General features: G+C 43.1%; 1 protein-coding gene across 2 annotated transcripts in view; it reads right to left on the bottom strand.

The window, feature by feature from the left end:
- Positions 1–23,644, bottom strand: part of znrf2b (zinc and ring finger 2b) — a 63,371-nt gene that overhangs the window by 19,061 nt on the left and 20,666 nt on the right. For both annotated transcript variants that reach the window (XM_030783794.1, XM_030783793.1), the window contains exon 2: positions 3,418–3,513. In XM_030783794.1, coding sequence (XP_030639654.1) covers positions 3,418–3,513 — 96 coding nt within the window. The remainder of the gene's footprint in view (positions 1–3,417; positions 3,514–23,644) is intronic.

The following is a 23,644-nucleotide window of genomic DNA, read 5'->3' as shown; positions in this document are numbered from 1 at the left end:
TTTCCTCATTTATTCTGCTGATACTGTGGGCCACTGCAGGGCATGGTTGTAGATGCTGAAGCCGGCGAAGACCGAATGGAGGTGAATGCTGATGTAAACAGCCAAGGCCAAGGGAGAGAGTTTGGCCTTTATCAGCCTGGGCGGTAACAGACCGACTCTGAGACGGTGAGTCAGTGAAAAGTACTGGGGTGTGTGTGTGTGTGTGTGGGGGGGGGGTATGTAGATATGACTACATAACTTATCCAAAAAATGAGTAAACGGCTCAAGGGCGGGTGGGGTGACATTCGAGGCAGTCGCTGGAATCAAATCCCACACAGAGTCTCACTGATATCACCAGCAGAACGAGAAAGGTCAAATCTGCACATCAAAGCTTTCGTTCGAATAAACAGGCAATTAACCCGAAAACGGTTCCGTCGATCGGCGGGGATAAATGCTAGATTCACAAAGGGGGCAGGAGACACAGACGGATCACACCGCACCGTCTCATTTTGAAGCGGCGCTTGTTGAAATTCCTGCTTTCCGCTCTCTGGTCGTGATTAATCACGTGCTGCGTCGAGATGATGAACGACTTTTTGCCCCCTGCCAGTGAAAAACGAGATGTCGCGTTCCCTCTGCAGTAATGCTGTCACCTATAAGACCAAATACACGGCAAGCCAGCACGTGCCATCTTCACTACACTGACCGTGGACACGGGCTTCTCCAGTCAATACTCAAACGTGACCAGCCAGTGTTTCCAGGTCTGTACTTGGACCAGATGGCACTTCTGCTGTCATGTAATTTAGGACTAATATACGTGCATGTAAGCATCTGCAGCTAGTTTAAAAACCAACCAACTTTTACTGATGAAAGCAAAAAAAAAAAAAATATATATATATATATATATATATATATATATATATATATATATTTTTTTTTTGTTATGCCAAAGAAAAGTTTTGTCTACCTCAACATGTTTACTTATATGATAGTATCTGTGGAGAGCAATTTTTGGTCTTGTGTTTTTGCCTCCAAACTGCTAATTGGAGAACTGACACTTCCCTTTCTGGGACTTTTGGTTTTGACAAACAAAGAACTGACATTTAAGTAAGGAAGAAAAAAAAACAGGCTGAAAAGGCAGAGAGAGCTGGCGAGAAGAACAGCAGAGGTTTCTCGTCCCTTCTGTATGAGAAAACACACAGGATTAGATCACTGCCCCAGGAGGTCAGCGCCTCCAGCAGTGGGAGATGTAAAAGGGTCCATGGGGTTTACTCATGCAAAAATGACAGAAAAAAGTGCTTTACCAGTCTTTACACACACATAAATACATGACACATATACGCACATACACATACACACACAAACACGCACATATACATATACCCATACAAACACACACACACAAACACAGACATAAACACATGATACATACACGCACACACACACACGCACACACACACACACACACACACACACACACACACACACACACACAGAGAAGGAAATAGTGCCTACGAGCTGGGATGATTATTAAGTTGAAATAAACCTTTTATGCTGTTACAGATGACAAATATATTCAAGCAAAGTTTATATGATGTTATGTATGACTCAAAACTCCAAACTGACGGTTTATCACATCGGTTTAGAATTTTCTTGGTAAAACTGTGTGCTCAGCAGGAGGCTAAAACAATGTCACCCACGTCCTTGAGCTACCACAGTCCGTGATAAGACCTAAAAACCAGGATAAAAGACAGAATGAGTGACTTGGTATGGTAAATATTTAATCTAAGCGTTAAACCTCAGATATCTCGTTACGTTTTTTTGCAAGGTTTGGTTCATAACGAAAGGCATGAGAAAGCTAGCCGCGAGCTTCTAGCGTAAGTGGATGCTGAGTTGTCATTTTATTATTATTATTATTTTCATTTTTGTGAAATCCCTTGTCTGTTTGGCACATTCCCCAGTGATGGAGTCAAGCTCTATTACCCCAAGAGTGTTTATGCAAACTGACAATTCCCGAAAGCATGACAAAGCCTTGTAAAAACAACTATGATTAAGACATTACTGCACTGATGGGTAGAGAGAGAGAGAGAGAGAGAGAGAGAGGGTCAAAAAGGGTCCTGTCTGCCAGTGTGGCACAGTACCCATTTACCACAAGTTTACAACCTGTCTGACACACAGCTCTGCACCCATAAAAGAAGGTGGAAAGAAACAGAAGAGGAGTGTTAAAATGAAGAGAGAAAGAGAGACTGTTGACAATCTAAGGGAGTTAGGATTGAGACAGGGACAGACTGTAGAAGGAGTGCTCCTGAGCCATAGAAATGCATGCTTTAGCCTGAGGCTAATGCTAACTAACTATCGAGAGCAGTATGGTGAGGCCTGGTCCAGATCAACGGCTGTGTATCAGGAGTATCACAGCATGCACCCAAAATACATTTTTGTTTTCTTTACTGAGGCTTTCACTTGTTTTCTTGTGCATTCTACAAGGATGTTTCATCCAAAATTCAGAGGATAAAAGACCTTCCAGAAAAATCACGTTAGTATTGTACCATACATAAGACAGGTACACGACCACAACAATTCGACTGCACAAAAGGCAAATATGAAATAAAGCAGGGGTGAAAAAGGACATTTGGCTCCAACTTTCTTTTTCTGGAGGGGGTGGGTGCCTAACAGATTGAGTTTGCATAGATTATAATTTATCACGATAAATCTGCCTCTAATCTCATTGTATTAAAGATGTCAAAACTGGTTCTCCTCTGTCATTTGAACCTGTCATTATTTGTCATACAAACTTCTCATACAAGTGACTTCATTCGAAATGAAGCCTTGTTGAAAAAAAGAATGCGTCAACAGTATAATGGATCTTATTATGTTCTGAGCTCGGATGAAAAAGAACCAGAAATATAAGAGATGTCAATGTTACATTCTCTGAACAGGTACAAAATTAGCATTTGATTTGAGTGCATTCCTAATCTAAACATATATAATTACATAATTAATGTAAACAGCTGTTTAAGTGAATGAAATTTAGTCCAGTTCTTTTCTTTCCTTTAAGGATCATCTCACCAGCATAACTGAAGTATTTCATACTTTTTGTTTTTCTTTAAACTGCTTTCTAAACGCCTACAGGGTTTTTTTTTTTCTTTTTTAAGCATTCATGAGTTTCAGCAACTCTTCCTTTTATCGTAAGATAATAAACCACTCGTTATTTCTGAGAGGACAGGTGCAGAGATGAAACCTGACAACCTGAAAGCGAGATATGACGCGGAATTATTGAGGTGTGCGCGGGTTTCGATTAAGCTGTCAGTCAATTTTCCAAACCAAAACCGAACTCAACGGACTGCCAATTATCTCCCAAACAAAAACACAAACACCTTTGGGTCTGTTCTGTCCGTGAGTGATAAGGGAGCGATACCCTGGGGAAAAAAATGTGAATCTTACCGTTGTATGTGACCCTGGGCTTGGTCAAACACATGACGAGGTGCAAGTCCATTTCGTCTGAGGGTACAAACTTGGAACAGACAGGGCACTTGAAACCTGCAAAGAAAAGAAAAGAAAAAAGATTAGAAAGCAATATCTACATAAATACATATACCATACCATAAAAAAAAACCCTTATCAAATCTTTAAGATGGCATTTTAAGAACAAACGTGAGAAAAGTACATTTTTAAGAAAGAGAAATGTAAAATGACATGATGACTTCATCTGGGAAACATCCTGTTGTTGACCAAGTTGTGTTTGTTTAGTAAAGATACCCAAACCATGTTCCATAAACAGCTCTCTTAAGGATTAGATTTTTTTATGTTCAGTATATGTGTGTGTGTATGTGTGATCCCCTGGGGGAGCTCTGTGTGTGTGTGTGTGTGTGTGAGAGAGAGAGAGAGAGAGAGACAGGGAGTGAGCGAGTGAGACTGTAAGCAAATGAGTAAGCGAATGAGTGTGAATGCATATGTGTGTGTGTCTTTGTGTGTAATCCGAGAAACAGACAGGGATCGATTTCCCAGGAAAATCCCTGCGGCTATTTCAAACCAATCCCCCATTATTACTGTTAAAGCTAAATCGCAATGTTTAACCCAACAATATGAGACACATTTTCAACTTATCGACAAAAAAAAAGAGAAAAAAATGACAGTCACAGTGTGCTCTGTTCCCCATTTGAAAGCGGTCCGAGTTCTTGGATTGCGCCATTGAATCCGAACTCCTTTCAGCGTTTCCAAGAACGTTGCATATTCATGCCATTGTCATTGGTTTGGCCTTGGCTGTAGCCTCCCTGCTTTCTCATTCAGTCTTTTTCAGCACCTACTCCATCTGACTCTCCAAATGCCCATCCTTCCTTCCAACCTTCCTCCCCTCCCTCCTTCCCTCGATCTATCCCCCACTCCTTTCCCTCAATAACGTCTGAGCGTGTCAACAAATTTGCATATGCATAATCAATAACGTAACCTCTGATTCGTGCGTCGTGTAAAAGGCTGTTTATGCGGTTTGAAATGGGCTAGTGAAAAGAAAAAGAAAAGATACACGAACACACACACACTTTTCAGGGTTTAGTAGATCAGACCCTGTGGCACAGAATCAAAGCTGGCTGCAAAACGTTGGCACTTTTTACCGCTGCGATTCATGGACTCAAGTTTGTATCACAAGATTAAAAAGAGAAGGGAACATATGGAGCTTTCCTTTAGAGCCAGGATATCGCGGAGGCCGAGGTCAGAGGTCGTTTTAGAGTTGTCTGTGGCATATACTCTGTGAACCAATCGCACCTGCTGAATCAAACTTGGTGCTGTCCAAGTGCCAGACACATTACATAACCACAGTAAACCTATTCTCAGGCCTGTTACTCATTGGGATTCTGGCGTTAAGGCTGAGGCCAGTGTTTGAACTGACCGTGTGTGATTATATATTAGACTGATGAGGCATGTGTTTTCACGGGTAAGGTTAATACCATTAGAAGGACCAGATTGGTTCCCACTCTCGAGTGGTGAGGTCATTATGTTATTATCAATGAGAAATCATGGGGTGGAAGCATTTTGGAGCGTTGACCTTCAACATCTCTGTGGGGTATACAGGATTATAGATGCATAAGGGTGTGTGTGTGTGTGTGTGTGTGTGTGTGAGTGTGTGCACGAGTACCTCTCAGAGTAACCATCAATCAATAATACACAAGATCAGACTTCCTCAGTCTGCAGTAGAGCCTGACCAATATAGGATTTTTCAGACCGATGCTGATTTCGATATTTGATGATTTAAAAATCCGATAATGATATATCAGCTGATATTCTTTTTTTCTTTAGAAACACATAAAATAAACAAAGATTTCCCTAACATTTTGTTATGTCTAGGTATTTAAGAGTCCTCACTAAGATAACACAACATAATACAACTTAAAAATAAACTTGATTTATTGTAATAAATAGTACTTAATAGAACGAAAGTACAACAAAATGTATTTAAGTTTTGATAAATAACGAAGTACACTGATACAGTGACCTAGCGTAAATGCTGCTGTTGAATGCATCTAATACTACATTACTGTCTGCAATGAGGATTTGCAGCTTTGAGATTTCACACTACACGTTTGAAAGAGATAACCAGATAACCTTGTTTGGATACCAAGCCATGTTAGATACTTGTTCAGCTCATGGTTATTTACGTGTCCCCTCTGGTTTAATAATTCCAATGCACCAACTGTAACTACAGACATGCGAATCATAGATATATTAACCACTGCTTCATTTAGGCAAAATAAGTTAAACTCTATAGTTTGATCACGCATTAATGTTAGCGGTCTTCCACAGATAAACATAACATTAGCTAGCTTTGTCGGTAACCTAATTTAGTAATGGACAGTGTTATAAGCTGCTGTAAGCAATGTTGCCAGAGAATTTTTAGAAGTGACGAGAGAGAAATGATAGGACTGTTGTTTGTTTACTCGGAAGAACTGCCACTCTCTTTCATAAATAAACCTACAAACAAGTTTGTCAACAGCTTAGTCTACACCACTCAACTACCATGACGTTGAAAGGAATTCTGATGTTTGACTGACTGTACTGGCTTTCACGCTACTGCAGCAAATCCAGGCATGGCTGACATGAATGTCATAACATGGTATAAGGATCCATCTTTTGTCTCTTTTTTTAATTGTCATTAATTGGCCATTATAAACACCGATACTGGTTCATCTGCAATTAGCTCATATCGGCCAATAATATCGGCACACCGATTTAGTCTGCAGCAAAAGCACTGGAGGGGAAAGGAGTAGAGGGAGAATGAGTCCAGGGAAAAGGAGTAAAGGGGAGAGGCATTAAGGGTAAAGGAGGAAAGGGGAGGAGTGTTAAGGGTAAAGGAGTAAAGGGGAGAGGCGTTAAGGGTAAAGGAGGAAAGGGGAGAGGCGTTAAGGGTAAAGGAGTAAAGGGGAGAGGCATTAAGGGTAAAGGAGCAAAGGGGAGAGGTGTTAAGGCTAAAGGAGGAAAGGGGAGAGGCGTTAAGGGTAAAGGAGTAAAGGGGAGAGGTGTTAAGTTTAAAGGAGTAAAGGGGAGAGGTGTTAAGTTTAAAGGAGTAAAGGGGAGAGGCATTAAGCGTAAAGGAGTAAAGGGGAGAGGTGTTAAGGCTAAAGGAGGAAAGGGGAGAGGCGTTAAGGGTAAAGGAGTAAAGGGGAGAGGTGTTAAGTTTAAAGGAGTAAAGGGGAGAGGTGTTAAGTTTAAAGGAGTAAAGGGGAGAGGCATTAAGCGTAAAGGAGTAAAGGGGAGAGGTGTTAAGGCTAAAGGAGTAAAGGGGAGAGGCGTTAGGGGTAAAGGAGTAAAGGGGAGAGGTGTTAAGTTTAAAGGAGTAAAGGGGAGAGGCATTAAGGGTAAAGGAGTAAAGGGGAGAGGTGTTAAGGCTAAAGGAGGAAAGGGGAGAGGTGTTAAGTTTAAAGGAGTAAAGGGGAGAGGCATTAAGGGTAAAGGAGTAAAGGGGAGAGGTGTTAAGGCTAAAGGAGGAAAGGGGAGAGGCGTTAAGGGTAAAGGAGGAAAGGGGAGAGGCATTAAGGGTAAAGGAGTAAAGGGGAGAGGTGTTAAGGCTAAAGGAGGAAAGGGGAGAGGCGTTAAGGGTAAAGGAGTAAAGGGGAGAGGCGTTAAGGGTAAAGGAGTCAAGGGGAGAGGCATTAAGGGTAAAGGAGTAAAGGGGAGAGGTGTTAAGGCTAAAGGAGGAAAGGGGAGAGGCGTTAAGGGTAAAGGAGTAAAGGGGAGGGGTGTTAAGGGTAAAGGAGGAAAGGGGAGAGGTGTTAAGGGTAAAGGAGGAAAGGGGAGAGGTGTTAAGGGTAAAGGAGTAGGAGGGACAGGACAATAGGGAATGGGAGTCGAGGGAAAAGGAACATAGGAGCTCTGTAGGCACAGTGTTATTAAAGCTGTCCATGGCTTCGTAGCAGCTCGACCTGATTATTAACCTACGCTGTGGGGACAGCTCCTCCTGCTTTAAGGGACGGACGGGCGAACTCTACTACCAAACACTGCCAGGTCATGAGCACAAAGAGATAACCCAACACCCCAGGGACTAACTTCACTCCACACAGAGTTGTACTCTCCTTAGATGTTTCTGCCCGTAGTCTGGGGCACTGCAAATGGGATTGTGAATATCTGTCCTCTGCTTTACAATTTGAGATGCTTGTTTACAGGCTACCCCCCAGCCCCCCACCCACCTGAGTTGAGTGGCTAGAAGCGCAATCAGCTCGACTAATTGGTACATCATGGATGTTTCTCATGGCTCATCTCCAGAAAGGAACCAGACTGACGCTACAACTCCAATGCAGTGTTATAGCTCAAACGTTTACCGTCCGTCACATGACTGCTTAAGCACCACTCTAACGAGTTCTGATGGTCATGCCGCCTGAAATTCAGAGATAACTCACATCTGCCCCTCTATTTGTGTGTGTGTGTGTGTGTGTGTATGTGTGTTATGAAAGCTATTTCATCAGAATATATGTCTGTGTCTACACCTGCACGCCTCTCTCATCTATCAAATATTATTGGTGTTTTAAAGGTCACGTCCTTCTCCAGAATTACACAATCTTCTGAGAATATTGAGAATACTGAGAGAAAGGCAGAGGGAGAGAGAGAGAGGGTGTGTGTGTGTGTGTGTGTGTACCATTCTACATGCTAATCCCTTGGTCTGTGAGGTTAATCATATCCATCCTATGCAGAGTAGGGCTGTAATTAATATTCAGGACGCTCACTCAAATGCTTGGCCCCCGCCCATCTGCAGCCCCTGGGATGTCCTCATCCCAATTAGCCAATACGGTGGAAAGGACCGTGCAGCTGGCACCTTAGAGAGAAACCCTCCCACAGGGATCAAACAGAGGTGAGAGAGAGAGACAGAGAGAGAGAGAGAGAGAGAGAGAGAGAGGCTGCTGAGTCACTACGTATCGAATGAGAGGCTTAAAAATGAGCAAAGCTCTTGTGAGGAATCCTCCTCTTAATAGACGGGCTCTTCTACTCTGGCTTATAGACGACAGTGAGAGAGAGAGAGAGAACGTGTGAGTGAGTGAGTGTGTGTATGTGTGAGAGTGAGTGAAAGAGAGAGAGTGAGATAGAGTGAAAGAGAGAGAGAGAGGGGACATGTACAGCCATCTGTTTGGCACTGTGTGTACCGCCCCAGCATGATGGGGCTCAGATCTGGGTAATCTGGACAGCTGAGATGGGTCAGGCCAAGTAACTCTGACCCAGTAGACTAAATGGGACATTAGGAACCGGGTCTGGGTTGGGCCCGGGAGCCTGTTCCGCGACTCAGGGAGATCCCTCTTGAGTTCTATGATTCATTAATGGTGCTATTTGCAGTGGAAACATACGTCTCGTGACTGGTGATGAGGCAGAACGTTTTACAGACAGGCATTCGCACGGGAAGCACAATAAACCCCCGCCGTGTCTTGTTAATAGTGGAATTCTGTTAAATGAGGCATACGCTTCGAGGATAATCGTATGAATATTTATTGCACAGAAAGCACATTCTTGACTGGAGTCACTGGCCCCCTCTCTCCATTTTTTGTTATATACTCTCTCAAACGTGACTAAGCTACAGACCCAAGTCCAAACAGAAAGACCACCTTGCAAAATAAGTTCATACGAAAACAAAAACAAGAGGGACGCAACAAAATGTTTTGATACAAAAGCGTGTGAGGTATGTCAAGAGCAATGGACCCTGGGGGGGGGGGGGGGGGGGGGCATACGTGATGAAGAAACAGCACAAGAAGTTTTGTGAAGATTTTGGTGGGTTGGAGCACAGACAGTATTGCATCTCCTTCCTTATTTCCACATGAATCATCACTGGTTAAAAATGAATCCCCTTATTTTAACCCTACCAACTCAAACTGAAAAAAAGAAAAAAAAAAAAAAAGAGAGAGAGAGGACATGACTGACATCTGCTTCCTCCGAGCAAACACGAGCGAGCTGCTTTCTGTCTTTCTTTTTTCCCCATCTTTCTTTCTTTCGTTCTTTTCGTCTCACTTAGGCACTTCAGAGAAACATTAGTTACCTGTGCCTACCAGCTCCGTCGTTAAGCCGCTAACAAAGAGAACCTGTGGGCTTGGGAGAACCTCAAACCTTTTCTGGCTTCTCGTCTTTCCCCAACGTATGGGTTTAACGTCTGGCTCGTTCGCGCTGTGCTACGCCGCCATCTCTGCGGTCCTGTTTTCGCCTCCGTGACTTGTTTACTGAACAACGTCATCGGTCCGTGTGTGTGTTTGTTTTTTTTTGGAAGAGGTGAGCAGTCCATAAGCAAGCAGTTCAGCCAAACGTGCTGAAAGCGATTAAGCGGTCGGTCCCTTCACAAAATCTGCACCCAAGGTCTCAAAGTATCTGAAATTCTTTTTGTTGTCAGGGAATGACTTTTTTTTTTTTTTAATTCTGAGATGTGGGGCTCCAGGGTTGCGATATTTTCCAAATCATAGGAAACATAAAGAGACGGGCGACGGGCCAAAAATCCTCAACAGACCCAGTGAGTGGAAATCAAACTACAATGTTTATCTTAGTGGAACATCTGTTTTCATGCGAGTACAAATTTGTGTTTTTCCCCCTCCTACTGAAGCGATTGCAAAACACTCTTTTATGGAGAGGCTTGGCTGTCCGTTGATAGACTTACACAAATGAAAACTTGTCCTAGTCTGCACGGAGATTTGCTGTGGATACATAGTATACACAAATCTGACCCTCGTTTTTTGTTTTTTTTTTGTCATTGTTGACACACGTACCTGCCATATTTTACGATTTCCTGTCATGTCAGACAATTCCACAGTGTGGGAGAGACTCCCAGGTCTGGGCCAGATAAGACCGAGTCCCTTCTCCACACTCAGAGTCCTACTTCTTCTTCTTCTTAATAATATAGTCTAAGTTTCAAAAAGCAGTCAAAGTCTTCAGGAGTCCGATGCAGTGTAAGTTTATTGCATTCAACAGTGAATCAAAATACAACAAACTGAGTCAGGTCCCAGGGAGTGACTAAAAATAATACAGAAACTCATGCACTTATATCTAAAATTTTTACCTGTATGCTAAATCTAAGTAACCAATAAACGCATAATACGGTTGTATGGTAACACCCCTTACATCATCGGTATTTTGCATTGTCCAACCCATTTGCTTCCAGAAATTTCCCCAGATTTTCCCAGAATTCGTTATTCCATACGCCATTATTTCCGGAGTGTCCTTATTTGGTTAAATAAAAAATAATATTCAACCGTGTCCTCAGTTTACCTCGAGTACCCAACCGTATCCCCAATTTCACCCCAGACACTTTACCCTTAATGCAGGTGTTAATTATCAGGCGTTGGGTTAGCTCATGCGAACCGAATGCTGAAGCAGCTGTATCCCAACCATTGCTTATGTTTTCTTATCACTATCCTAGATTTTACCCTTTTATTTTGCCTTCATGTTTTGCTATCCTTGCATTTTCCCTTTTTGTTTTTGTACGCCGAGGACTTCTTCTGTTAACTTTCAACTTACAGAGGCCTTCTCCCATCTTAGAGGCCTTCTCTCATCTTAGAGGCCTTCTCTCATTTCTCCAACATTCCCCCCTTTGTGACTTTTAAGTCACATCATACCTGTGATATTTGTCATACAACGCATACATAGTCCATTATAGTTCGTTACACAAAAAGTAAAATGAATTGTTATATAATGCAGCTCTGTCCCTTCTTTCTGTTGACCATAATCGTCCCGCTCCGGCAGCAAGACGCTGTCCAAGGAACTTAAGTGATCACCTAAGCGGTGACTATCACTCGGAGGATTACAATCAGCAGAAATAACACGAAGTGGAAAACATCCCCTCCCTTTTGTCTGGGAGTGGGTAAAAGCCACTCTGTGTTTCTATCCCTAGCATATGAGTTAACTATTTACATTGTAAACAGAGACCCTTTTCGGCAACGGCCAGATTCTCGGTGACAATTCTGGCTCTCTGAGCATATACAAACTATGATTAGTCAATTAAAATGTTTAACAACGATTACAGGGACCCGGCTCAAATGTCAATTAAACAGTTAACAAACAGACATCATATGTGATGTTTTTGGTTCTCTTCAACCCAGATACTTTGTGTATCGTAGAGGGTCATCACTGTGGAGAGGTTACTAGCACTTACGACGCACAGTGATGTGGATCTTCTCCCTCGATGACTCATTTTCCTCGTTGTTATTGTTTTCTGAATGGGATAGGGGAATCTCATTCTGTCTGGGACTTGACCGAATGAGATCACTTCAGCCAAGATATGGCATGACCATTACTCCATGTCTTCTTCCTTGACGGCTGTGAGTATTGCCAATACCACCATATCTGGTCCTCCACATCTGGGTTCATTCTGCTTTCTTTTTGAACACCTTTATGTACGCCCATTCACCAGGCTGAATTCTCTGCAGATCTTCTGGGATATCTCTCCACCTTCCTCCTGTGGCACCTTTTACCTATCAAAACATAACTTTGTGTATGACAGTTAAATGTCTCGTATAGCTGGTCAATTCTCTTTCCAGTTGCTCAAGCGGCGGACCTTGATAGGGCCCTCTGAGGTAAAGCACAAGCATGGGTCGACCCGTAAGCATTTCATGCGGTGTTAGATGCGTTTGGTTAGTTTGCATTCTCGTTGCTCATTAATGCCAAAGGTAGTGCTTCTACCCAATTCATTTTACCATCTGCACATATTTTAGCTATTTTTGCTTTCAAACTGCCATTTGCTTTTTCCACCATGCCCTGCGATTGGAGGTGGTAAACACATCCAAATTTCTGCCGTATCCCCAAAGCCTTAGTAACCTTTGCCATCACTTCAGCCACAAAATGCGGTCCATTATCTGAACTAATCTTATCTGGGATCCCAAACCTTGGAAACACCTCTTTACACAAAAATTTTGCTACTGAACTAGCATCTGGACCTTTAGTGGGTGTTGCTTCAATCCATCTACTAAACCTATCTATCACAACTAAGACATACCTTTTGCCCTGAATCCTCTCTATCATGTCTACATAATCAATCATGAGATGTCTAAATGGGCCATCTGGTGGCGGAATATGCCCTATCGGGGCTGAAAATGCTTTTCTGTTATTATACTGTGCACACACTTCACAATCATGTAAAACCCGATCCACCATTTCTGTTAAGTAAGGCGACCACCAAACCTTTTGGATGCGTCTAATAACTTCCCCCCTTGCGCAATGGTCTTGACCATGCGCATCATGAATTAATGTGTAAACAAGTGATGCAGGTGCAACAAAATGTCCTACCGGACCACGCCATAGTCCTTGATTTGGGTCATCTTGTTTTCGGATTGCCCCACGTCTCAACCACACACTTTTTTCATATACACTGGCTTGCTCTTGTGCCTGAATAAGGGATGCCACATCCCCTGCTGGACCAACCTCTTCTGCTACTATTACCCCAACAAAACTTGAACCAACTGCTGCCTGTCGTGCTAATTAATCTGCAAAGTTGTTTACCCTTGCCACTAGAGTATCTGTTTTTTGGTGAGCTGGGCACTTAATGATAGCTATTGCTTTAGGTAAGTGCATTGCCTTCAGCAGGTGGGAGATTGCCTCACTATGCACAATTGGTGTACCATCCGCTCTTAAGAAGCCCCTCTGCTTCCAAATATTACCATAAATATGGCACACCCCATATGCGTATGCTGAGTCAGTGTAAATGTTGACTCGTTTACCTGCTGCGAATTCGCATGCAAATGTTAATGCCTTAATTTCCGCCATCTGGGCAGAACACGGCTGGTCAAGTTTCTGCACCTGTATCTGAGACAAAGAGCCATCAGTTTTGAGTTCAGCAATGCCATAACCAGCGTGATTACCTTCAGTATTTCTAAAGCATGACCCATCAACAAATAAAGTAAGGTCAGCGTCTATAGGCTGATTAAACAAGTCTTCTCGAGCCTTAAGAAAGGCCTCCGTGACCTGTACACAATCATGTGGTGTCCCCTCATCTGGTGTCACCATTCTAGATGCTGGATTAATAGTAGTACAGCGCTGTATATTTAATTCAGGTACTGACAAAATTACTTCATAACCAGTTTTCCTTGCATGATTTAATACAAAACGTGGACTGGTTAATAAAGCATGCATTTGATGGGACGTATACAATGTTACAGGATGTCCCATCGTGATAATGGAGGCTTTCTGGTACGCAAACGCTGCAGCTGCCAATCCCTGGTAACAGGGTGGCAATCCTTGCTCTACAGCATCTAACTTGACTCTATAATAAGCTATCGGCTGCTTACCTGTGGGTGTGGTCTGCATTAATACAGCACTGGCATATCCCCCTTTCTCAGCCACATACAAGTGAAATGGTTTACTATAATCGGGGGAACCCAGGGCTGGAGCTGTTTGCAGCTCCCCCTTTAGGAGTTGAAAGGCAGCTTCGGCCTCAGCTGACAACTGTAATGGGGCAGCGCTATTTACTTGGCCCGCTGCTTTAATTAAGGCCCGTAATGGAGCCACCTTAAAGGCATAATCACAAATCCACTGCCTGCTGTATCCAACCATACCCAGAAAGGAGAGCATTTGCCCCACCGTCTGCGGTTGGGGTGCTTTGGTAATAGCCTCTATTTGTGAGGGTGCAATACACCTCTTATCCCCACATAACTTCCTCCCCAAATATTCCACTTCTTGTTTACATAATTGCAGTTTATCCTTACTTACCTTGTGACCCCCCTTAGCTAATGCCTGCAACACTGCTACTGTGTCTTTTTCACATTGCTCTTTGGTGAAACTACAAATTAACAAGTCATCCACGTATTGAATTAGAGTACTGTCAATGCTTACATGCTGCAAATCCTCAGAAAGCACTCTGTTAAAAACAGTTGGACTATCACAAAAACCCTGTGGCATCCTAGTATAAGTATACTGCTGACTCTGATAAGTAAATGCAAAAAGATATTGTGACTCTGGATGCAGTGGTATGCTAAAAAATGCTGAACATAAATCAATCGCTGTGTACCACTGAGTACCTGGTGGAATGTTTGACAATAATGTGTGAGGGTCTGGTACAATGGGGGTCTCTGCGTCCACAATGGCATTAATTGCCCTTAGATCATGTACTAATCTATAATCATTCGAGTGCGGTTTCTTAATAGGAAAAATTGGTGTGTTACATATACTATTAGTTTTGACCAGGACTCCTGCCTGTACCAGGCCCTCAATGGTAGGCCTAATGCCTTCTATTGCCTGTGATGTAAGTGGATATTGCCTTTTATATGGTAAGTTTATCCCTGGTTTTAGCTTTATTTTTACTGGCTTTGCAGACTTAACCAGGCCTACGTCAGTCTTGTGCTTTGTCCATAGGCCATCTGGTACCTGCTGTAGCAATGTCTCCTGCTCTACTGTGAGTGACATCTGTGTTATTATTCTCTTTTCTAGCAACACCCTTTCAGCTATACTCTGATCATGTGTCTTACTTGATATTCTAATGTACTGATTGTCTGGTGAGATGTGAATTAGTGGATTATCAGTCAGAAGCCACTCCTGCACTTGTAATGCTTTTTTAATCATTGGTCCCAGTTCATGTGATTCGTGTCCCTCGGCGATCATTAGTGTTACGTGGGGTACTGAATCCTGAACCTGAAACCATTGCTGGAACTGTGCTGGCAGTGTCACGGCTGCTGCTGCTCCTTGAGGTCCTACATATATGTCTTCGCCTGTAATGTAAGGTCGTAGTCCATTGACATCCTCATTCCAGCACTCTTCATATTCTCTATCTGTCTGTTCCCCGTCAAACTTCATTGTACAATGAAGCGGTACTCTTGGATCATTTGCCTTTTCTAATTGGGCTTGCACCCAAGGTCTCCACAACTTCCATTGTTGACGTAATGCTGAATCTTGAGGTATTATTCGTAACCAATATGCTACTGGGTGATCCATCCGTTGTTCTTCTGCACTGGACATGGACATCATGGAGCTTACGATTTCCTCTGGAAAATCTACATGAACTCCATCTTGTGTGCACAATATTTTAGCCTTCAATGAGCACAAGATGTCCCTTCCCAAAAGGTTGGCGGGTGTGCTGGCTGAATAAAGTAATGGTGCAATGATTACTTTTCCGTTAATCATCATTGGAACGGGCTCAGTTAAGGGTATAACTTGTGGTTTCCCAGAGAAGCCGACTGTTTTTACAGATGTCTTAGAGAGGGGGAGATATGAGCCTTCTTTTCCAATACATGAATGTGTTGCACCTGTATCCACCATAAATACGTGCTCCTGTTGACCAATATTTACTGGTATGGTGGGTTGTTCCGTAGGATGCTTTGAAATGGCTGGTAGTATCGGCTCCCCCACAGGCTTCTCTGGGCCCCCCTAAAATGACCACTCTGCAGCAGGGCCTGTCCATGGGTTGGTTGGACATTCCCTACGTCTGTGTCCTACTTGATTACATCCCCAGCAGACTTCACTGGCTTGCTGGCCTGTTCCTGTTGGTTGCCATTGAGCTACTTGTGGTGGCCCTTGTTGTGTCTGCCAGGTCTGAGCTTGCTGTTGCCATTGCGCTACCTGAGGCGGCCCCTGTTGTGCTTGCCAGTTCTGTGTTTGTTGTTGCCCTTGTTGTGGATTATGCTGATAATATCCATTATTTTGTGAGGCAACACCGCCTGGCGCCTGTGAGGGTCTGCCTCCTGCCGCTGCCGTCCTCTGTGGAGGCATTCGTCGTCTTCCCCGACCTCCATTAGGCCTTTGTCCATAACCTGACACAAATACCTGCACCGGAGCAGCAGGTATGGTTGTCAATGGGACCGTCGGTTGACGGACTTGTGGCAGTGACGGCTGTTGTATTTGTGGTGGTGGTTGTATTTGTGGTGGCGGCACTGGCGGTTGCTGAGCAGATGCCACCTGTGTCACCACTGGAGCTTGAATCTTTTCTTCTTTCTTTTTATTTTTTACATTCTTTACAAGCTCTCCTACCTGCAGCTGTGTCAGTTTGTTAGTCAGCTGCCTGGCTTCTTCCTCTTGTTTCCTCTGCTCCTTCCTGTATTGTTCCACATGATGAATTATGTGTTCTGAAAACACTGGCCATCTCATCTTCATCAACCCTACCACATTCTCCAGCTTCTGCTGGACTTGAGATGGCATACTCTTTTTGACCATCATTTTGAACAAACTCTCAGTAGTAGCATTTGCATTCCATGGGCTTCCTGTCTCTTCTTTCCATTTTCGCTGGAAGCTGTGTAAAAATCTTAATGGGTTTTCATCATCCTTTAGCCTCTCTTCCTCCAGCTTTGAGGGATCCATTTTTTCAGGATATTGTTTTCTCATAGCTGCCCAAATAGCTGTTCTGTAGAGATTAAAGCTCAGGTGGTCTGAGCTGTTACTTCTGGTGACCAATGGCACCTCTGCTTCTGCAAATATATCGTTAGTTATCTGTTTACCAGCTGTATACATCAACAGGGCTTTAATGTCACCTAAGGCCAACTTTGATCCTCCCGTGTTCTCTTCTAAAGCTGTTATCCATTTGCTTGCTCCTTCAGTTAGTGGGGGCAGTTTATTGGCCAATGTCTGCATATCCATGAATGACCAGGGTACATACTGTTCTCCATCTCTTTTGACAATTAGTGGATACATGTCACCTGACCTCTGTTCTTCCATTCGCTCGTCACATCTTGGCCTCATGTGTCCTCCACTGACTATCAGTCCACTTCTTAATGTCATTCCTTCCCCTAAACTCAGGCTACGGTTGTCCTGATCGCGTGGACTGATCCGCTCCTCTGTCTGTTCAGTCATTTTGCGCAGCTCTTCCTGCAGCGGTGGCTGTCTCCTATTTCTTGCTTCTTCCCTCTTACAGGCCTCTTCCAAGTTCTCTATATGCACTTTTCCAGTGATAATTCTCTCTGTGAATTTTGGCCTTTTTTCGGGCGTTGATGTATTTCCCATCCCATAACTGCTTCCATGCATGTGTCTCTTTGCTATTTCTTCAGCAAACTCTGCCCCGCGTGCAGGTGCGAACTCAACATTTTCATTATCCAATAATGGCGACCTCACTTCAGACCGGGGCTCCTCTGTGTCGGTCCTTCCTGATTGCTCTTCCCCATATCCACCAGTGAGAGGCGGTGTATCTTCCCACTGACTGGCTTCCTCCTCCTCTCCACTGCTCCACTGGATGAGTTGATCTGTGCCTGCAGGGGCTTGTGTGTATTTTGGCCTGCCCTGTTGTGATATCTGAGGCTGTGTATGTGTGCCTGTGTGTGTGTGTGTGTGTGTGTGTGGGTGTGGGTGTGTGTGCGCACCCTCCCAGGTGTGAGTATGTCAGCTGAGTGTCCCTTAAATCTAACTGTTCCAGTTATGGGACCTATCTCTATCTCTCCCTCAAGCTTTCCCTCTTCCTGCATCTGCATAGGCAATATTGGATACATTCCAGAGTGAAAGGATTTTTTCCCATCACGATAAGGTGGGGGTGTTATTGGCCATGTTGGTGCTGTGGGCCCTAACTGTATCTCTGTTGCTCTTTCTTTCTCCTCACTCACAACCTTTTTGTCCATATTTGGAACCTCTTTAACTGTGCCTAGTGTCCCTTTAACCCCTTTACCACTTTTAGCACGCATCTTTATTCCTTCCCCCATAAACCATGCCAGCACCTCCCTCTCTTTGTGTCTTTTGCCAACCCTCTTATCACTAGTGTCTTGGGCCTTGTGGTGTTTTATGTTTACCTCTACTTCTAAACATTTTGACACATCAAATGTTCCCTCAATCGGCCACTGCAGTTTACCACTCGTTCTTTTATTCCACTTTTTCATGCATTTTAGAATCTGATTTTTGTGAAGTGGATGTTTCTTAATTATAATTTCTCTTGGCATAATTATTTCTTTTGCACCCAGCATTATATCCATTAATTTTCCTTTTTCCCTTTTTTTTTTTTTTTTTTTTTTCCCGAATACTCAGATACCCTTATATGAACCCCTATATATTTCTAATCTTGACCTACGCAACAACCTTTCTCGCAATTTTAGGTTTTGTTTTTCAGTTAACACCAAAACTAATGCTCTACCTCTCGGAGCCGTCTGGACCAGCTGCAGATCTAGTTGTATTAGTCCTTGATTCTATTTCCCACCCAACTCTATGTGGATCACTAGCTATCTACAATCTAAGATTAATCAATTAGAAATTTTCTGGTACCCCCAAAAAATTAATTTAACAGTAGGGCTACAGTGCTGTCGGGATTTTTATTTTTATTTTCAACAAAACCTCTCTATCATCAGCTACAAAGCGCTTGCCTCCTTCAGCCTCCACTACGTCACAGCTCATTCAATGTCTGGGAACTCTGCCTGCTCCTGTCTTAAATCTTCCTCCTTAGTAAGTTGCTGTCACTTTAGACTGATAAGCTGCTCATCCTGCCTGTACACAACACCAGCTGATTGTTATATTTCACTCTTTGAAAAACTCAAAAAAATTAGTATCCCCAGCGTCTTTATATCATGTTCCTTTTATATTCAATTATCCAAATAAGTGCGGCAACCCACAACAGCATGAAGGCAATCACAAACAAAGACAAAAATACTTTAGTGCCGTTATACGTATGTTGCTTTATTTTCATTAATTCTTCATCATAAACATTATACATATGTGGCCAAGGAAACAACAATGCTTAGTATTTTTCGTTATTCGCTCATCCGTTTATTCTTTGATGCATGCACATGGGCACGTGCTAGCCCGAAGACTACTTCTAGAGCATTTTTCACATTCCCGTGCCCTGAGATGCCAAAAACTTACTGCATGCTTTTTACGACAGAACTTACATCTTACGCTCTTATCTGCCCTATGGATATCGTTATGTGGCACCTGACAAAATGGATCTAATACAAACCCCCTTGGATAATAATTATACAAGACTGTCAATTCCCTTTCTGCTGCCGTTCCCAACGTGCTCCAAATAAGCAAATCTCCTACATATACTTTCACTATTGTTATCCACTCATTTCTCCATTTTAATCCTATACCCACATGCTGTAATGCTGGTATTAAGCCTCTAACTGCTGCTTTCATTAAAGTGAACGTTAATTCTCCTACCCTATAACTCTCCTCCGCAGTTACCAATACGCGCAAGTCTGATTTTACAATCAGCTCTGACCTGCCTGTCCCAACCTCCTCAATCACCCACTGTCTCCACTTTCTTATCACAAATGACTCACTTTTTTCCCACTCCGTCATGTAATCTAACAACTTTCCCAGTTACTCTCTACGACTTCCTACAACTTTCCCCAACAAATACACTGGGCATATGTATGATAATGTATATCCCCACAACGCGGACACGCCGTTGCTTTAGCCGGCCCCTTGTAATTGAATAGATGATAGTGTGCGTACTCTTTCTGGCAGTGTAAACACGTAGCAATACTTAACCAAGCCTCACCCTCTCTCGGTTCCTGCACAGCTGTACTCTCTATATCAGAAGACCGTGTTTGTGGGCTGTGTGCCTCTAACAACCTCAATTCTTTCTCTGCTGTTCTTCCATGCGTACTCCAAATTACATAATCCCCAACATAGACCTTTACTATTTCTATGACTCTGTAATCTGTACTCCATTCATTATTTATATCTTGTGAAACTGGCCAGATTGCTTTTAACTTTACTCTAAATGTATACCTTTGTTTGATGATCTTAATATTAGTTACAACAATACTCTCCTCCTGATCACACCTTATTAGACATGTTTTTGTACAAAAGGTTATACATGGTACCCCCGTGCTCCCTGCTTTTTCATATATCCATTCTCTTAATTTATTCAGCACATAAGACTCGTTTTCCATTCATTCCATTCAATCATACAATTGCCGGCACATTCACACTCACTCACTCCCACAAGGTCACCGTCCTATAAACCTCTTAGCAGCAGCTAGACTGCCGTCCCTCACGGGCCCCTTAGCAAGTCTAGTTTTAACAGACAAACACACAAATGCTGCCGTCCCGTAGGCTCCTTAGCAGCAGCTAGATTGCCGTCCCTCACGGGCCCCTTAGCAAATCTAGACTTGACAAACAAATACTGCCGTCCCGTAGGCCCCTTAGCAGCAGCTAGATTGCCGTCCCTCACGGGCCCCTTAGCAAATCTAGACTTAACAAACAAATACTGCCGTCCCGTAGGCCCCTTAGCAGCAGCTAGATTGCCGTCCCTCACGGGCCCCTTAGCAAATCTAGACTTAACAAACAAATACTCAAATGCTGCCGTCCCGTAGGCCCCTTAGCAGCAGCTAGACTGCCGTCCCTCACGGGCCCCTTAGCAAGTCTAGGCTTAACAAACAAATACTCAAATGCTGCCGTCCCGTAGGCCCCTTAGCAGCAGCTAGATTGCCGTCCCTCACGGGCCCCTTAGCAAGTCTAGGCTTGACACACAAATGCTGCCGTCCCGTAGGCCCCTTAGCAGCAGCTAGATTGCCGTCCCTCACGGGCCCCTTAGCAAGTCTAGGCTTATATTTTAATATGTATACTCTTATGTATTCTAATAAGTATAATTTTTAACTCAAAAGCAATACTCACAGTGCTGTGTTATTATTATCAGCATACAAACAATGTCTTTGTTAGTCTCATACACATACTCATCCACACATTTCACTGCATCAGACTCTTTTTTTTTTTTTCCAATTTAGGTTCTTTAGAGGAGGGGCTAGTTCATGCCTTGGCCTGGGCGAACCCACTGCCTTTGATTTCGACAATTAAAATGCAGATTTCTATTAAAAAGGCTCTGCTTACCTTTGTTATGTGGCCACTGTCGATTCAAAGAGCAGGCCCGTCCAAGCGGTCGGCTTCCCCGTGCCCCTCCTGGCTGGCTCGCCAATTAATGTGGGAGAGACTCCCAGGTCTGGGCCAGATAAGACCGAGTCCCTTCTCCACACTCAGAGTCCTACTTCTTCTTCTTCTTAATAATATAGTCTAAGTTTCAAAAAGCAGTCAAAGTCTTCAGGAGTCCGATGCAGTGTAAGTTTATTGCATTCAACAGTGAATCAAAATACAACAAACTGAGTCAGGTCCCAGGGAGTGACTAAAAATAATACAGAAACTCATGCACTTATATCTAAAATTTTTACCTGTATGCTAAATCTAAGTAACCAATAAACGCATAATACGGTTGTATGGTAACACCCCTTACATCATCGGTATTTTGCATTGTCCAACCCATTTGCTTCCAGAAATTTCCCCAGATTTTCCCAGAATTCGTTATTCCATACGCCATTATTTCCGGAGTGTCCTTATTTGGTTAAATAAAAAATAATATTCAACCGTGTCCTCAGTTTACCTCGAGTACCCAACCGTATCCCCAATTTCACCCCAGACACTTTACCCTTAATGCAGGTGTTAATTATCAGGCGTTGGGTTAGCTCATGCGAACCGAATGCTGAAGCAGCTGTATCCCAACCATTGCTTATGTTTTCTTATCACTATCCTAGATTTTACCCTTTTATTTTGCCTTCATGTTTTGCTATCCTTGCATTTTCCCTTTTTGTTTTTGTACGCCGAGGACTTCTTCTGTTAACTTTCAACTTACAGAGGCCTTCTCCCATCTTAGAGGCCTTCTCTCATCTTAGAGGCCTTCTCTCATTTCTCCAACAACAGTGATAAGGACATTAAAAAATCCAAATACTCGTGGATGTAAAAGGGGGTCACAAAGGTCAAAAAGTAACATTACTGGGAAACAACAAAATTAAATGAAACCCCCAAATTAGAGCAGAAACTGAAATACACTCAGCCTCTTTTTGAACTAACACTGCGAGGGAACCAAACCCCCCGCTGAATTCCTGTTAAAAAAAAAAAAAAAAAAAGAGACAGAGAGAGAGAGAAAAAAAAAAAAAAAGATCTTTACCTGGAACACAGTGGTCAAGGAACACAGAGCCCTCAGAAAAAAAAAAGAAAAAAAAAGTAGGCCACATCTAAAGGGTGAGTGTTAATGTCGGTCAGTCCTCTACCCAGGACGGCGGTAAGAATCAAAATAATGGACTAGATCTTTATGTACCATGTAGTCCCAGGCCTGTTTTGGGTCTGTTAGAAGTAATGAGTTAGCTATGGGCACAGCTTGACAGGCAGTGCACCGATGTAAGAATTTGTAGCTTGTCGTTTTCGTCGAGAATACGGCATAGCTGAAATCTAGACAACTTATAATCTTTCTAATGGCCAATAGCATCTTTCCCCCATTATAACCTAGAAAGCATTGTCCTCTTGAAGGTACATTTCTATCAGTGCATGGGGGGAAACCAATCTGTTATGACAGACTACAGAAGGATGTTGGGATGAGGGGACTTCAGGATTCAGTGAAAAGCTGACCTCAAATAAAAACATAATGTTCCCTCAGACTCACTCTATCTTGGATAGTCTCGTGACCTTGTACTTGGAGTCAGACACAAGGAGGGATGTTTTATGCAGTGGATTCAGCCATACAGGGAGTGTGAGTGTGTGTGTGTGTGTGTTTGGGTGATCTGGAGGGAGAAGGAAGCTGATGGCAATTCATTAGGTGGATGAGTGGATGGGAGAACTGGTCTCAGCTCATCTCCTCAGGATCTGGCCTGCCAAGTCTCCCACAATGAAAACAGATGAACCACACTAGACCCTGCATCAGCAGTCCGCTTTACATGCCACTAACAGGGGACAAACAAACCCAACGATGTTTAAGCGGAGCATTAAGGAAGGTCATGAACTTGGTTTATCTCCTCATAGACAAGTGTGGTCAAATTACAATTATGAAGAGTTTGACAAATGACTTGAAAAAGCAAAGGCTGCACTTTGCTCAAAAATAAAAGATGAGAGCAAGCAAATCAGAAACTGCAAATGCATACATTGGATAGATCGTTTGGATCAGTTTTTCTCCTTGTTTTTTTTTTTTTCTTGTTTTTCTTGGTTTGTTTCTTTCTGAAGAGCACCGCATCATGCGCTTGGTGAGTGAGATAACTCTTGCTTGTGGACTGTATTAAGTTTCCAAAGTTTGACCAAATCCATATGACAGGACTCCAGAAACAATCTGTGAACAAGAACAGAATGTAGTGGAAAAACAAAAAGAAAAAGAAAAAAAAAGAAAAGAAAAACGCCAGCACTGCTGGCACTCAATATCTTTCCCTCTTTGCATATTTAGCCAGGGTACCCTTCTCGCTCTCGCTCTCTTTTTTTTTTTTTTTTGGCTTCAGTCTCATCGAATGCCCTTTCTAAGGCTGCAAACAAAATAGAGGCCTTAAGCTCCCAAAGGGGACGATGACATCACACC

Source organism: Chanos chanos, chromosome 9 (genome assembly GCF_902362185.1).
Source record: "Chanos chanos chromosome 9, fChaCha1.1, whole genome shotgun sequence".
NCBI classification, from domain to species: Eukaryota; Metazoa; Chordata; class Actinopteri; order Gonorynchiformes; family Chanidae; genus Chanos; species Chanos chanos.
Note: the sequence above shows the minus strand (reverse complement) of the source record. Positions and strands in the feature narration are given on the sequence as shown.